The sequence below is a fragment of the Melospiza melodia genome, chromosome 19 (genome assembly GCF_035770615.1).
Source record: "Melospiza melodia melodia isolate bMelMel2 chromosome 19, bMelMel2.pri, whole genome shotgun sequence".
In the NCBI taxonomy this organism is placed as follows: Eukaryota; Metazoa; Chordata; class Aves; order Passeriformes; family Passerellidae; genus Melospiza; species Melospiza melodia.
Window position 1 is genome coordinate 5,440,220 of NC_086212.1, and position 16,980 is coordinate 5,457,199.

Consider the following 16,980-nt stretch of genomic DNA (forward strand, 5'->3'; position numbering starts at 1 on the left):
AAAATATGTGCTACAGAGTATCCCAAGCTTACAAAGCTTTGTGAGTGTTTTATTAGAGAAACCATGACTACACTGAAGACATTTTTGTGTGCTCAAGAGCTCAAGGTCTAGGGAATGCTTTAAGAAGTGGTTTAAAGGAGGAAAAAATAAAAAAGAAAAGAAGAAATTGCACAGAGTGAACTACAGCAGAGAAACAGCACTGTCTTTGTCCTAGGGAAGGTTTCAGAAAGAAAAGGGTTCTGTAGAAATGAAAATAGTATGGGTGAAAATAATGTAGAAATTGCCTTTTTTTTTTTTTTTGCTGCAGAACAGTTAGTTAGTGGAAGGTTTTATTCTTACATGGAGTATTTTTCCAGACTTGGACTTTATAGTGAGTGTGATTTTAAAAAGGCATTGTTAAATAAATTGTTTTTCCATCCTTAATCTTTATTTAAAATATATATTTGAGTAGTTACAAAAATAGTGTTCTTGTACTGAAAGTATGCTGTTTTGAAGCTTTTCCATGTCTCTTTAAAAAAAATGCTTTTTTTGTAGTATTGCACCCTGCCTTTTATTTTCTGACAAAACCATGAAACAGAAGAGAAACAAAACATTTCCACATTTCTGTGAAGCATTTATAACACTTCAAATTGAAATGTGGGTGGATGAACGACAAAATCAAAACTGTCGCCAAAACCATTGAATCTCCACTTAAATAAAAGTAATGTAAAATAAAGTAATTGGAGAAAGTATCATCTTTAGAGATAGAGATTATCTTTTAACAGCTGTAAATTATCCATATGTGATAATTTAAGTGGGAATTGCAGTTCAGTGCCCAGCTGTGTTTTTCTCCCCCCACAGAGGAGGACTTTGAGAAGCTGCCCAAGTCCACGGTGCCGGAGATGCAGCGCAGCAACCTGGCCCCTGTCATCCTGCAGCTCAAGGCTCTGGGCATTGACAATGTGCTCAGGTTCCCCTTCCTTTCGGTGAGTCCAGGCTCTGGAGGCTTTCCTTGGGCTGAAGAGGGATCAGGGGATGATGTGGGGATGGCCACAGAACCATTCACCGTTGCCCTGCTTGTTTGGAAAGTGTAGCTCATTGTCCACTGTCAGGCAGCACTGTGTTCCTGGGAATCAATAGTGTAAATATTTGTGTGACCACTTAGAAACAACCATTTGTACTCCAGAGTTTGATGTTTCAATTGTTGAGGAGTTAGGAAAGTTTTAAAAATACAAACTGTGAGGAAAGTCTTAAAAAGACAAAAGACAAACTTCTACAATTCTGTAGAATTGTAACTGCAGTTCCTTTGCACTGAGTTCATGAAGGAGGAAGACTGTGAGAGCTCAGTTCATTTTTCAGCAGAGATTAGTTGGTTAAGGATTTTGCAAAAGAGGAAGATCTGTGAATTCATGTTCTGTGCTGATAATTTCAATCAATGCCCATTTTCTCTTGACAGCCACCCCCTGCACAGTCGATGGTGCAAGCTTTAGAGTTGCTGTATGCTTTAGGAGGTGAGATTTTCATGCTTTGCTTTATTTGGGGCTGTATTGCAGGAGTTGTGAAAAAAACCCTGTAATTTGTATTTGGTGTTAGAGGGACATTAATAAAATTTGCATTTCAGAACTGTGTTTTAAGAAAGGAGAAACACAGGTGTGACTGGTGGAAACTTTTGTTGGTGGGTTTTTAGAGTGTACCTCAATCTCTTCTGGATTAACTGTCTTTTCTTTTGGTTATTTCAGATGGTTAAGCAAACAAACAGCAGCAATGGAGTTTAAACTATTTAAATTGGATAAATTAGTATTTTATAGCTATCTTATCTGTATTTCCTTGCAATTTCATGAGAGGAAACCACCTATTTATCCTTGCTAGGAACAGGGTTCTGAGCTGATGAGGGTGTTTTTTCCCTGGCAGATCCTCTTTGTGTTCCTTCAGTCCTTACAGTGTGGTATGAAGATAGAAATGGAGTTTGGACACTAATTAGAGCAGTTGAGGAGTCAGACACTAACTTTACCTGCACCCAGTTAGATAAATTGTTACATACCTAAGACTTGGTGTGGTGGTCTTTTATTTCATGTTACTGTGCCAGCAATGGAAACATGTAACACTTGCAGGTATAAACAGGAAAAGTTGTAAGCAAAGGTTTGACTGTAATAACCCAGACTTTATCAAGGCTGATAGAATTGCAACTTTGTTCCTTAGTGGGACTTTGAGAAGCACAATCTGTCTATTAAAAATTTTCCTGTTAACACATTGCAGTCATTATCTGATCTTGCTGTGTGTGTGCTGGAACTCTGTCTAAGCATTGTGAGTCAAATGTGATGCCTGAATTTGGGAGAGCTCAGTCCCTGGAGGCTGTGCATGAAACCCCACAGAGTGTGTGATAGTTTTCAAATTGCCTCTTTGCTACGATTTTGAAGGTTTTACTGACAGAAGTTATTAAGAGCTAATTTAATTATCATTTTTAAAATGAATTCCAGTCTGTTCTCTGCTCTGGATTCAGGATGGGCTGTGGCTGAAAGGCTACACCTGCTGTAGTGTAATGCTCTTCATGGTTGTGCTGCTGGTCCTGCAGCTGGGGAAAAGTTCAAACCCACAACAAATCAAACTGTTGTGATTCTATTAGCTGTGATTACAGGATACAACCACTAGCAAAAACCCCTGATCATCCCTAAAACCAGCACATTTTCTCCTGGATGAACTGGAACTGTGTTTCTCAAGGCAGGGTGTGTGTTTCAGTGAACAGCTTTCTGGCTTTTCATGCTTTTAGATGCTTGCCACTTGCAAAGACTCTGCTCTAGTTTTAGTATTGAACTTGCCAGTTATGGGCAAGTCAACAGATACACACAAACTTGTCATGAAAAGAAAAGATTAGTCTGACAGATCTTGAGAGCATAGTTCAAAGTACTTTTCTACTATTTAGCTACCTAAAAGAGTATCTTTTTTAAAATTCTGTTCTCTGTGTTACTAATCACAGCTTGTTCTCCAATTCACTGGAGTCTGAACAACACTGTTGGCATATGATTTGGTTTTAGGTGCTTCTGTGAGGAGCAGGGACTTGGACTTGAGCCTTATGGGTGGGTCCTTTCCAATTTGAGATATTCTTTGATTCTGTGTGTTCATTCTGCTTTTATTCATTATGCTGCTGTTGGACACTTTTAACACTCAGATCACACTGCAGTAGTATGTTTTTGTACACAGTTTTCAACTCCTTTTTGTGTGGTGAGTGGGATGCCTGCTGCCTAATTTTGTTTATAGGAAGAACTGTTATATTGTTGAGTTTTTTTGACAGCTGTGTAATCTTTTTGAATGCAACAAACTAAACAAAACAGAAACTTGATGTGAGGCCAAGTAGTCAAAACTAAGCTGTGTTTGACTTCAGCTCCTTGTTTGTAGCTAATTCAGAGTTGACAATGTTTGCTCCATAATGTAAACATGAGGCAGCATAAAGGAGATTGTGTAAGTTTTGGAAGCTTCCAGAGGTTTGTGGCTGTTTTTAGACCACTCACAGATGCTGTGCTGTAACTTGTGGCAGTCTGCTCTCTTTTTATTCTCATGGAGCTGTAACTCTGCCTGGCCAGGATTTTTTGCCCTGTGCTGGTTCAGTTCCATCTCGCAAAGGAGGGTTTCACTTAAGACACTTGGTTCTTGGCAGCCTCTGCAAGCTTGGAACAAGGACCTTCACAGTGGCTCAGGAATGTGTTGCAAGGATGAATTCACAGCCAAAACCACCTTAGGGAAATGGAGAGGAAAGTTCAATAAACTCACTGATTAGCTGGGTGATGTTTTGGCAGAAGTGTTCTTGCTCATGTAGCTTCAAAGAGCTCTTATTCTCTTGGCTGTACAGCTTTGTAGCAAAGCAGAGAAGTGCTGATCTTGGTGTTTCAGATGGAAGGAAATATGTGTGCATGTATGTGATACACTCCAGTTTTTGCTGAAGTTTAAGGTGAAGTTTTAGTGGTTTATGATGAAGATTTTATATAAAGTGCAGAGGTGAAGCTGCCCAAGCATTTGCAGGTGCAGTGAGGATTAAATTTCTGTTGTGCAAGTTGGAACATGAATTTCATCATTGGCATTGCAGCCACATCCAAAAAGGCAGTTTGGGGTCAAGCCCCTGTTGTGCCAGCGTGGTGCCAGCTCGTGCAGGGCAGATGCTCCCAAGGTGAGATAGCTGTGTTGAATAAACACATCACTGTTTGTAGAAGGATTATTTTTACAGTGGTGCAAACTGATTACATCAGGAATATCCTCAGCCTTCTCCTTTGATGCCTTTTTCAGAGTCTGAGTTGTCAGTTGGAGTTTATTGGTTTTAAGCATCATTTAAGAGGTAAATAAGCAGGCAAAAAGTGGCCTTATTTTTAGGGTTATTTCAGGTCTTTGTGAAGATGATTTGTTTTAGAGTTGTCACCTATCAGTTTATAAAGGAGAGTTTTAATCCCTCAGCCTGTCACACACTAGTGATTATTACTTGAAACATTTTAGTGCCATGGTACTTGAATAATCTCTCCTGAGCACATTTAATTAAAATCTTTCTAATATCTTTTCCTCAGATCTTTCATTTCCTGTATATATGTGGATTCAGTGATTGCTTCCAGGATTATTTGAAGGAAACTTTCACCTATTCCAAACTAATATCCATTGCAGGCTATATTCAAGCTTATTACTACAAATAGACCTGTGCACAACCCATATATAGATCATGCAAAATTGTATTGACATTTATAGGATGCAGCAGAAGCCAAAGGATTTTGGCTTGATGCACCTGTAGAAAGTGGTGCATAAATATATGGAAATTTCTCCTTTTTCCTACTTAGTTTTTCATCTACAGAAAGGCAGCTGCATTCCTATCTAAGCTCTTAGTTGTGGGAGAACTTAAACTTCTCATATGGCACTAGTCAAATGAAAGCTGTCATGCCTTAATTTTTGCAGGTGCTGTGACTTTGTGTTTAAAAATGTTAATTCACCATTGCACAAAAGCTGCCTTTGGTACCTGTTTCTGGGGAGAATCTGTGACATTATATGAAAATTCTGGTAGGTTTTGTTGGTCAGTGTAGGGGTGTGTGAGTGAATCACTACATTGTCATCAGTTGGTAGCATATCAAATAATAAAATAAACACTGGCTGGAGGGATCTGTGGGTTCAGATGTGCTGACATGAGTTATAGGAGATCTCATTCCTTGACCTGATTTGTGGTTTTGCTTTTCTCTGTGAAACAGAGCTGCAGTGCAGCCGTGGCTTTGTTACACCACACAGGCTGACAAATATTGTGTTTATATAAAGTGAGAGCTGTGGTTGTGTTTCCTCAGGTCTCTTTGCTGTGGTTGGTTATGCAACCTGCAGTGCCCCAAAGTCCTGCTATGGGCTCTCACTCACCCCTGTTTGTGTAGCCTTTCTCTTGTGCTTACCTCTTTGTCATGCCTGATACTACTGAAGTTTTTTCTTTCAATTTTTACTCTTTGCTGCCTTTGTTAGCAAGTTTTTTTTTCCTTATTATTGTTCCCTGTGTATTGTATTTTTTTTTATCCTACATCCTCTTGCAAAGGAAAGGCTTTTCCATTTACATCTTTCCCTGAAATCTCAGCACAAAGCTCAGAGTTAGACTGTGACCTGTGCTTTGCTTGAGTCACCCTTGCTGCAGGGGTTTGGCTGGAGGGAGCCAAACCTCTAAAATGCTAAATGTGCAGGGTTGCATTGGCCATCACAGATCAAGCTGTCAGGCCTCCCTCCTGTGCCATCTCCAGGGAAAAGGCCACAGCTGGGGCATGACTGGCAGTTGAGTGGATGGTACTTGAGGCAGACTAAACTGTAGGAAAGCTTCATCAGCTGTGCATCTCTTGTTTACATAATAATACATTATTTTTCTCCATGATCTAAGTAGATGTGTGTGGTGGTGTTCACAGGAGTCCCAGGATGAGGGAGGAGATGAGAATCTTAACTCCATGTTTCAGAAGGCTGATTTATTATTTTATTACATATATTCTATTAAAAGAAAATGATATATTAAAACGATACTAAAGAAAGAGAAAGGATTTCATCAGAAAGCTAGCAAAGAAAGGAAAGCAATGGAATCATAATAAAATCTTGTGACTGACCAGAGTCCCAACACAGCTGGACCTGTGATTGGTCATCAAGTAGAAACAACTCACATGGACCAATCACAGATGCACCTGTTGCATTCCACAGCAGCAGATAATTATTGTTTTTCTTTTTCTCTGAGGCTTCCCAGCTTCTCAGGAGAAAAAAATCCTGGCAAAATGATTTTTCAGAAAATATGTCTGTGACAGATGTGCTTAGAAAAATGACACCCTACCATCAGCAGTGCCTCCTGTTCCTGCAATAATGCCTGTTCCATGTTTTTCCCCATTTTCATTCTCATCTGCTTTACATCGCCACAAACAAAGATATTACTAAATATTTTAAAGGAGGATCAGAGGTCTAACAGCTAATATCCCCTCTGGCCATGGCATTGACTTGGACTGCAGGCTTTTAAAATTATTGACAGTAAGAGTGAAACTTGGTCAAAATTAAAAAAAACTTGTCTGTTAAGTATTTTTGAAATATAAACCTGATGACCCCTGGGAGAGTAAATAGTTATCATGGATTGCCTTTAAGCAAAGTGTAATATACACTTAGCAACTCTGAGGTGCATTTTCTGTATTTTAGCTTGTAATTTTGCTCTTTAATACAGTTTAAGTGTAAAAGAAGCCTTGCTGTGCCGTTTTGTCTGTCTCCCACCTGCATTTCTGAATGTGCTGCAGGTTTGGACATGCACTGCCGGTTAACAGAGCCTCTTGGGATGAGAATAGCAGAGTTTCCTTTGAATCCCATGTTTGCAAAGATGCTTCTGGAGTCAGGTAGGAGGAAAAAGATCAGTTTCTTCACAGTCATGTAGTTGTAATGCATTGCTAGACATTTGCTAAACTCAAACTATACTTCATCTTTGTCTGGTCTGCAATGAAAAAATTGGTTAAAATCTCTATTAAATAAGTTGTCTATGACATTTCACAGTCTAATAAGCCTAACATTTTCCTCATAAGTTTTCCACTGAAAACATTCACTCATACAAAAAATATCTAGGAATGTATGTATTTTTGTTTTAAATACTATAAAAACATATTCTGCTTCTTTTTAATTTTATTCTCTATGGTGGTAAATTGAATGGAAGATTTCCTTTACTGAATTTCTTCATTTATTCTTCAGGAAATTTTGGCTGCTCCCAAGAGATCTTGACAATTGCTGCCATGATGCAGATTCAAAACATCTTTGTGATCCCTCCAAATCAAAAAAACCAGGCTGTAAGTTCAGTTGTGTCTCCTTTTCTGTTTGTTGTTTCCACATTTCTGGACTTCTGGCAAGTGTTTTACTGGTGCCTATTACAAACTGCAAGTTTGTTTGAAAATAAAATAAGCTCTGGAATTGTATCTGTTGTAGGTAGAAAAAGAAACCAAATAAGAGGGTAACCCTGGAGTAGTACTAAAAATCTTATGAGGGCCAGAAACATGAAAGGTTATAAACTAGTATTGGTCAGTGGAAGGATTTGCAAAAAAAATTCCCCAAACCTTCCCACACACCATTTCCTTTTGAGATGAACAAAACAGGAAGGATGTAGCAAATTCTTAATAGCCTAGTTTTAATGAATGGAGATTCTTTATCTGCTCATTTTTCCAGTTTCAGTTTTAGAAGTGTTCCTGAGTTTCGGGGGGTTAATAAAGTATTGCTGTTGCCCAGAGGAGCTGCCCTAGATGGGAAGAATGTAACAGTCCCCAGGAAATACAGAGCTGAAGGGAACTGGGCATGTCAGACATGATTTCAGCAAAAATCAATCTGCCTATAAAATGGTATTTCTTGTTCTGCAGGCCAGGCAACACAGAAAGTTTGCTGTGGAGGAAGGAGATCATCTGACCATGCTGAATGTTTATGAAGCCTTTGTCAAAGTAAGTCAGCTCGAGTGGATGTGGATTTGCAGGAGTGGGAGGAACTTGAGGTTCTCATTTCTGAATCTGGAAGTTCTGGGTACAAAAACTCCTCAAAGCTAAGGACTTCCCAAGCCTATCAAGTGATAGTTCTACATTAAAAGACTTTCTGGTCACCATTTGCCACAGATCTTCCACAGTTCTCTGAACAGGGAGTAAAAGAGAATTTTGTTGGGGTACAGCATAGAAATCTTATGGGTAGAGAGCTGTGTTTTCAAGGAGGTAGGGATTTATTTGGTCTTGGGGAAAACAAATGTCCAAATTTCCAATGAAATTAATATTTTCTCATGTTTTACTGATGATAATCTGCATTTAAACCTAGCACTCTTTTTTCTGGTGTTAAATGAACTCATTGATCATCATACCCTGAGGTCTAACACCAACCTTAGTACTGCTCTGTAAGCTGAGGTTTATTTATTAGTTTTGAAGTTGCTATACCTATTTGGGAGAAGTATATTTTGCTGATGTAAACCACTTCTGTAGTAAAATACTTGCAGCAGTGCTGAGTTGAAGCAGTATAACCACCCAAGTGTTCAAACATGACTTTTTTCCCCAGCCACAAAGCAGCCAGGTAGGCACCAAGTGAAATGTTGCCCTTCACACTTTCTATCTATGTGATTCTCTTAGAAGCAGTCAGATGCAAAAGCTCTTGGAGGGAGTGTTGGATTCTGGAGAAACAGCCCTTTGCAGAGAGAAGACCAATGAAAACACCACTGAAAAAGTTGTTTACACTTTGAGGTTGAAAACAGATGAGTTTATGATCTGAGAGAATTAAATGGAATGAGTGATGCTCTTCTCTTTCACCACATATGAAGAAATGAAGCACATCTGTTTGAAAACACCCCATAGCATTTGATCTGCTGCTATTTACAAGTTGCTTGAGACATGTTTTTAGTTACTAGTGCTCCATACCCTTGTTAGTTGCTCTGTAAATAGGTAATTTTCAGGGAAAACCACAAGAAATGTGTTGCAGGAGACCAGAATTAAAACAGAACAAGGCTATCCAAAAGAGATTGGGTTTGCTTTGCTGATGGTATCTCATTAAGATTTTTTTTCTCTTCTCACTGTACAGCACAGCAAGAGCTCCCAGTGGTGTCAGGAACACTTTCTGAACTACAAAGGGCTTGTGAGAGCTTCTGTTGTAAGAGAGCAGCTGAAAAAACTTCTCGTCCGCTTTAAAGTGCCAAAGAAGTCCAGTGAAGGTGATTTTTTTTAAGCACTTGTTCAATACACAGAGAAGGTAGTTTCCAAACTGTCAGTCTGCTCCCTGCTTTTCTTGTAACCTTTGGGATATTTTTACCCTGGCCTCAAAATAATGTTAATGTAGACCAGATTTTTTTCCTAAAAGTGGCTGCAAATGAGCACTTTAACCTATTTGCACAATTAAATTCTAGTCCAGTCTTCATTAGTTGAGATTTCTGGCAGAAGTTTTAACCACTGATTATCTATTTAATAGACAGATTTTCCAAAACACTCATAAATAGGTCACCCTGTTCCCTCTTTTGTCTTTTCAAAAAAGCCATTTTTGTTCAAAGTGCTGTTCAGCCTTTGGGATGTGATTTCCAGCTGTGCTGTGTGTGCCTGGGTACTGGGACTGGTTCTTAGCACTTATCTCTACCTGCTCTGAAAAATCAGTCTTCAGTGCTCAGCTGTCACACTGGGCTGCTTTAGGGACTGTGGAACTCTTCATGGAGACACAGGTGGCAACATTCCTTTTTTAGGCAGCAATTTTTGCTTTGCTGTGAAATTGAAGTCAAAAGGAATTGCAGGATTTGTCTGCTCTCCTGCCTTTGCTGTCAAAGCCTGATACACTCTGAAAAGTTGTTTGAGATGATTAAGTGGTATTTTAGGGATTTTTGCCTTTCCATTGACTCATCTTACAGAAAAATTCTTCTTTCCAGGTGACCCAGATCCTGTTTTGAGGTGCATAGTTTCTGGATTCTTTGCTAATGCAGCTAAATTCCACTCCACAGGAGCTTACAGGTGACTATATACAGTTTCACTATAACTGGTGCTTGGTTGGAAAGCTCCCCTGATGAATAAATCTAAGTTTAATCAACAAGCAGATGTTTCTCCTAATTTGCAATTAGGAACATGTGCCAATAAATGCACTAAATATTTGAAGTTCTGTATTTGGAAACTGCCTCAGTGTTTATCTCTTCTCTTTGGCAAATATAACAAAAAATATTAATAGTGGGAAGCTGCTACTGGTAGTCTTTAGATTGCTTTAAGTTAAGCAAGTACAGTTGTAGTGCAGTAGTGTTGTAGCACTCCCAGAGCACTGAGTAAAAGCCTGAAATGCTGCTTTTTCTTTTAATGTAGATAAAACTCTTTTAGGACATCAAATTATTGATTCTTCCTTTCACCAGCATTTAAGCCTGGTTTCATCTCTTCATTAAATGCAAATGTTGTTAATTTACTCCAGCCTTTTCATTCTTGCTTTTATTAAACTGAGGAGCTATTTTGTCATACTGGGGCAGAAAGGAACCAGAAATGTTAAGCAATAAAGAGGGGCTCAGTCTGAAATAGAATCTTGTTTTCAAGGACTATCCGTGATGACCACGAGCTCCATATCCACCCCAGCTCAGTGCTGTATGCAGAGAAGCCTCCACGCTGGTAAGTTAGAGCTGCTTCCTCTTCTTTGGGGATTTTTTAAGGGATTTGCAGCATCCAAATTGAATTGTTTCTCTCCATCAGTGGGGGAATAGGTGTAGAAGGTCAGTTCCCACAGGCAGAATCCAAGTAGTGTTTCCTTTGCAACATTTTTTTGGGAGTATCCAAATAAATAAGGGGAATAGAGTGATGTTTGACTATGAAAGAAACCTGCAGAGGGTGGAAAGCAGGGCCAGGTGACCCTGTTTAGTGGGCATCACATCTTACACTACAGATTGTTCTCCAAGTGGTCTCTGTACCTAAACAGAGCTATGGTTAATTTATTAAGCCTATTAAGGAAATATCCTATCAAACAGGTGTCACTGACATCTTTTCTGAAAATATTGTTGCCAGGATTTCCCCTGGGAAGCTTCACCTTCTCCATGTTTTGCTTCTCTGGAATGTGATTTGGAGAATTGTTTACCCAGCATGTGAATTGTTTTTAATTAATGGCCAATCACAGCCAGCTGTGTTGAGTCTGTCAGGAGATTTTATTATTAATTCCTTTCTAGCCTTCTGATGAAATCCTTTCTTCTATTCTTTTAGTATAGTTTTAGTATATAATTTTCTTTTGATATAATATATATCATAAAATAATAAATCAGCCTTCTGAAACATGGAGTCAAGATTCTCATCTCTTCCCTCATCCTGGGGACCCTCAAACACCACCACAAACAGGTGCTGCAGAAATGGTAAATGGATTTCAGGAAAAGGGCTTACACATAAAATCATGATGTGAAAAGTTATGGCTGTCCAGTTGATTGAGCAAAGAACTGACTGTGCTTCCCATTAGCTGGGATATGATCATTCCATCTGCAGGTCAAAGATCCTCTGATAACAAACAGAAATGTGTGTGGAGCTCTCAGGTCAGCATGATTAGCCTGAAGTGTTTGGACTTCCATCCTGCACTGCCTGCTGCTGAGACTGAGAAGGATAAGCTTGACCTGGTGTCATCCTGTCACACAGGAATTAATTTAGTCAGCAAACTAAATTTCAGTGCTGCTGCAGCCTGGGCAGCCATCCTTCATTGAGGGCTTCAGTTCTCTCCCTGCTACAAGTGTATAGGAAATGTGTTTTTGTTCTGGTTTGTTTTCTCTGATGTATTTTTAGCTGTGTTAGTTGCCATGTCTCAGGATGCATTTGGCAAAGAGAATTTTGGACTCTTTCCTCTTTGCTTTTGAGAGCTAAATACCAATTAATGAGAAACCACAAACCTCAGGTGTTTGCAGCTCTGCTGTGTGCAGAAGGCAGATGGTGACTAAAGGATTTGGTAGCTGCCCCTTCAGTGCAAGGGTTTGCACTTCTCGGGGAAAATGCCCTTACCTGCTGAAGGTGACCTCAGAAATAGATTGTCCATGCTGGCAACCTGACTGTGCTGGCAGTGGGGATGAGTCCCATGGTTGGATGTGCCTAAATCTCTTCCCAGGAGATGTTCTGGCAGGAGTTAAAGCTGATTTCTTCCTCTGATGCTTATCTCACCTGGCTGCAGACTGGCGCCAGGCATAGTCACGCTGGGCTTTGTGCCCTCCTTGTTGTGGGTGCAGGGTTTTGGTGCTTTGGACATTTTCCCTTATGATATCACAGAGTAATTCATATTCTGTCTTCCACAGCATCAGTTGTGAGTCCCCCTTGACCCTATTATAAGAAATCTTTCATGTATACCTTGCACCCATATGGTCTGGTAGTATGTGAGGTTGTTTTCATGGTAATCTGAAGATTTTTTAATGTGGACAGCTCTGACTAACTAGAGAGAAAGAGGCAAGAGGTTGAATTACAGCTTAAGGACTCTCTTGTCACTCTGTAAATGCCACCTCTGGCAGCATGTATGTGAAACTGTCTAAATATGTGTTAATCATCTCTCCCTCACTGCTTGACAGCAAACACTATCCATTTTTGTCTCCTTTCTCCCAGGGTAGTGTACAATGAAGTCATACAGACTGCTAAATACTACATGAGAGATGTGACAGCTGTGGAATCCTCGTGGCTCTTGGAGCTGGCCCCTCACTTTTACCAGCAAGGAACGGTACGGAATCGCCATAGAGGCCAAACGGTACCATTGCTGCTCAGCAGCTCTTGTGTCTGACCTTTCTGAGGGGTTATGTTCTGCTTGGTCTAATGGGACAGAAATCAAGTTGGCTCTGGTCATTGTAGTGGTTTTAATGTAAAGGAAGAGGTTAATAAGTTGATGCATGAAATGTTTTTCCCTGTGATCCAGCCAATGGATCTCAGAGTTACAAAATGAGATCCATTTGCTGGTGAAGTTACATTTCCCATGGTATCACTTTGGGAAATGAAGCCTTCAGCCATTCCACACTTCAATATAGGCCTTGGTAGCATTTCCCTCAGCAGCACTGTAGGTAGGCAGTGGTCACACTTTGCATAATAATTTTAGGAGAACCTTTGCATGCTTTGCAAAATTTGTGAAAATCCCTGAGCATTAATTATGTTTACTGCAGAAGAATCAGTTCTGATCTATTCAAATGTGAAATGGCAAAGAACAGCTGCTGTTTGTGCAGAGCTTTATTGCAAATTGCTGTGTGTGATACAGATACCTTTTATTTATAAGTATCTTTTATAGTTGTCACCAACCTGAATTGACTGTCCCATGTGAATCTGTCAATCCAGACATATTCACTGGTCATTCTGAGAACTGAATTGGTGTTAAATATTATCTAAATGTTAGTTCAGCTGGATCTGTTGGTACCAAATAACCTATAAATACTGTACAATTACCAAATTGATCTTGTATTCGATTGAATTTCTCATGGGAGATCAATATCTACTGAGCTTTATATTTAAAATTAATGAAACATTTCCAAAATCCAAGTGAAAAAATGCATTTGCATATCAGACCTATGAAAAAGTGGTGTGTTTCTAATTTATACATCTGCTTCGCTATTTGGCTTCTTGGAGAATCTGATGTTTGTTTTCTTCACTTCCTTGGAGTTTTGTCAAAATGGAGACTCCTGTGGTGCAGGGAGCACCTTAGGACACCTCTGTGGTTACAATTCCCAACAGTTTGGCATCTGCTTGTGATTGACTCAAGAGAGGGGTTTTTTATGCTCATCTTGGATAATTCATCTCAATTATCCAGACAATTCCCACCTATAAATGGACTTACTAAGTAGCTGAATATTTTCTGCCTTTTTCCTATAAGAATTTGACAAAGGCAGTGATGCCCCTATAGGGCAGAGCCTTGAGCCTTCAGCTGCTGGGAGATGATCTGCAGAAAAAGAGCTGAGCCAATGTTGTATCAAATCTGTTCCTGCAATAATTAGTCCTTTGACTCACATGTTTACAGTTGTCCCATAATTTACATTTAGCAGCCCACACCTACACAAAATCCTGTTGAGACCTCTCCATGGGCTGAAGTTTGGGGTAAGGTTTTCCTTTAGGTAGGTGGTAGCAAAGAGGACTTGTCTTGAATGAGGGAATGTGCTCTCCAGTGCTACTACTGCTGTAGATATTCTAGGAAATTACACCAAAACCCAATTTTTACCAAGTTTTTTACCTTTTGATCAAGTGAAGTCAGTTTGCAGTATGATCTAATCATTGCTTTCATCCTAAAATAAATGATAGCTCTCAAGGATGATGCTGGTTTTGGGGAACATTGTCTCTTCCAGCCTGGTCAGTTATCCATATCAGCCAAAAAACTAGGGTGTCCTTATAAAATGTTTGGAAATTAGAAATATTTCTTTTGTGTAAAACTTTGAGTCATACATGTGAAATTTGAATAAGTGAACTGTTATAAATCACACAGGTTCATGTTAGTTTACAGATATTCAGACCCTTTTTCTACTGAAGAATACATCTTTGTGCTAGGAGGGAAAGGTTTTATTCCTTTGTCAAGTTAAAAACAAATTACCACTGAATTGGACTCTCTTAAAAATGTTCTTCTACAGCTTGATCTTGGTCAGTTATTTCTCATTCTAAGTTTTGCAGAACTCTTCATATTTCCTTGCACATTTGTAGATCTTTAAGGGCACAGAGGTTGCAAAGATCCAGTGCAAGTTCAGGATTAACACAGTTGTTAAAATCTTGTCCTTCATTCTCCTGGTGCTTTTTGCAGATGTATTGTTGGGAACACATCGTTCTGTGCATTTTTACACCTGGAAAATTGCTTCCAGTGGGAAATTGATTCTAAGCTTGCAGCTAGTACAGAAGAACTAGGAGTTATTACAAGCCAGAATATCACTTTGGGATACATATGGGCTTTTATTTAATGGGTTTATTTTAGTTGTGTCAGTAACAAGCAGAGGTTGGATGGGTGGGGCTATTTGTGTTAGAATTTATTTAAATTGTGATTAAGGATAGAAAGCATTGTAGTTGATTTTCTCCTAATTTTTGGTATATTTGCTAAGCAGTTTTTTTGTTGCTTTCTTTTCTTGCAGCATCTTTCCTTGAAAGCAAAAAGGGCTAAAGTAGATGACCACTGACATAACTTCAGTTATTGTGACATCAGAAGCAGAACCTACCAGTGATTTCAAGCTGGCTACAGTCCATTCAGCAGTCAGTTCATTAGCAATTTGATCTTCCATCAACCTAAATGTTTAAATGCCTGCCAGGATCTGTAGGGGTTTATGCATGACCAGTACATTGTAAACCTAGAGCTTGCATTGTGGACATTTTAATCTTTGCCTACTCGATCTCTCTTGTTAATCTGGGCATGTTGCTCCTTTTAAATAGCTAGGAAAAAAACAACTTAAAAAGTAAGAGGACATACAGGACCACAAAAAAAAAAACCTGAAACCTTCAAGAAAGAAACAGATTTCCTGGAGTGGTACTGCCTTATGAGCGTGGGGAGTAGGGTACCCTGCCTCCTGTCACCCAGAGCACTGTGACTTACACCGGCCAAACTGAGCCTGGCTCCTGCCAGCAGGAGCTCAGGGCAATCAACTACCCCTTGAAATGCAAGGTGCTGCCATGGAAACATGGATTTCCTGTTGGACCATCCCAAACTGGTGCAGCTTGTGCTCCCAAGCAGTAAAAGTGTCCTGCCCGAGGCTGAGCTGGCCCAGCCCGCTGTGCTGAGCAGGCCCTGGGGACTCAAATGTCTGGGTTCTGCTCATGGGAGTTGCTGTTTGGGGAGGGGGAGAAAGAGCAGCTCAGTATTTTTAAGATGGATTAATTTTCTGCTCAATCAGGGGACTAAAGATTTATGTTCATAATCAATCAAGTTCACAGACAGGGCTTTACTTTTCTTTTTTATCCTATGAGGGGAAAAATGTTGACCTTCCACTGGCTGAAAATACCAGTAAATTTCATTGAGGAATATCATGGAACTCTGTTTTTAGCCTCTGTTGATCAGCAAAGTTATGTACTTTCCTATAAGGAACACAGTCCTTTATATTTCTTTTATTACAAATCTGTTCTTTGCTGCTTGGGACTCATTTTCCTCTGTTACTGAGGAGAAGGATGCTCTGAACAGTTGCTGCTTTAATTGGGATTCCATGGCTACTTTTCAGTAAGCAATTATGCTTGTTTGTGTTTTAACAAGACAGCTTGGATACACATATTTATTTATTTCCATTTTCCATTTTTACCTATTGCTATTTATTTTAGAAAGACATCGCTTGAAAATTTTATTTTTGTAATTCAACTGATTTGATGAATGTGTTTTTTGGCATATTAACTGTTTTATTTTCTTAAAAAAAAAAAAAGGATGTAAATAGGCAAAAATTTCTACATAGAAAAATGCCTTCCTTATCACAGGACTGCCTTGAAAACTTCCTTGAGAGCTTCTTTACCTTGTCCCTTCCAAATACCTGCAGAGAGAACACGTTGTGCACTGTGTGGTCTCCTCAGTGTGTCCATCCTGACTGCCAGCACAAACACATGTACCAGTCTCCAGGAATGGCACCAGCAGCATGAAAACTGTGTCACCTTCCTCCTTGTTGTCCCTGTGCCCCTCACCTTTGTATCAATCACTCTCTTAGACTGGAAGCTCCTCGGGGCAGGGACTGTCTCCTAGCCAGAGCTGAGAGCAGTGTTGGAACTCACTGAAAAGATTTCATTTGCAGGTTTTTTTTCTCTTAAAGGATTGGAGAAAGAACTGAATGTGAAGACTTGTCAATTGTCTGTGTTTCTCTGTCCTCTGGAAGTATTCTTAAGAAAAATAAAACTGTTGAATTGAGGAAGCTTGGGAATGCATCACTTGGGCCTGAGCAGGGGGTGATTTCTGGGGTGCTGGGTGGGTGTGTTGGGCTTGGCTGGCAGAGGGTGGCACTGCCTTTGCCAGCTCTGAGAATTGTGGGTGGCTCTGGAGACCTGTCGTGTCCAGATGTTCTTTTACCTGGCTGCACAGCTGCAGAATTTCCTCTAGGAGTGATTGTGAGTCCTGCTGAGGTCAGAACCCAGGGATGTGCCAGCTTTGTCACAA

The 16,980-nt window shown here is 39.7% G+C and overlaps 1 protein-coding gene across 2 annotated transcripts in view; it reads left to right on the forward strand.

Annotated features, from left to right (window-relative positions):
• Positions 1–16,734, forward strand: part of DHX35 (DEAH-box helicase 35) — a 31,257-nt gene extending 14,523 nt beyond the window's left edge. Inside the window, exons 13-22 of one of the 2 annotated variants that reach the window (XM_063172198.1) lie at positions 841–965; positions 1,436–1,490; positions 6,735–6,830; positions 7,177–7,271; positions 7,833–7,910; positions 9,022–9,151; positions 9,851–9,932; positions 10,494–10,565; positions 12,513–12,651; positions 14,993–16,734. In XM_063172198.1, the coding sequence (XP_063028268.1) occupies positions 841–965; positions 1,436–1,490; positions 6,735–6,830; positions 7,177–7,271; positions 7,833–7,910; positions 9,022–9,151; positions 9,851–9,932; positions 10,494–10,565; positions 12,513–12,651; positions 14,993–15,037 (917 nt within the window). In that variant the 3' untranslated portion in view covers positions 15,038–16,734. The remainder of the gene's footprint in view (positions 1–840; positions 966–1,435; positions 1,491–6,734; positions 6,831–7,176; positions 7,272–7,832; positions 7,911–9,021; positions 9,152–9,850; positions 9,933–10,493; positions 10,566–12,512; positions 12,652–14,992) is intronic. The other variant, XM_063172199.1, reaches the window with a different exon arrangement.
• Positions 16,735–16,980: the final 246 nt, after the last annotated feature.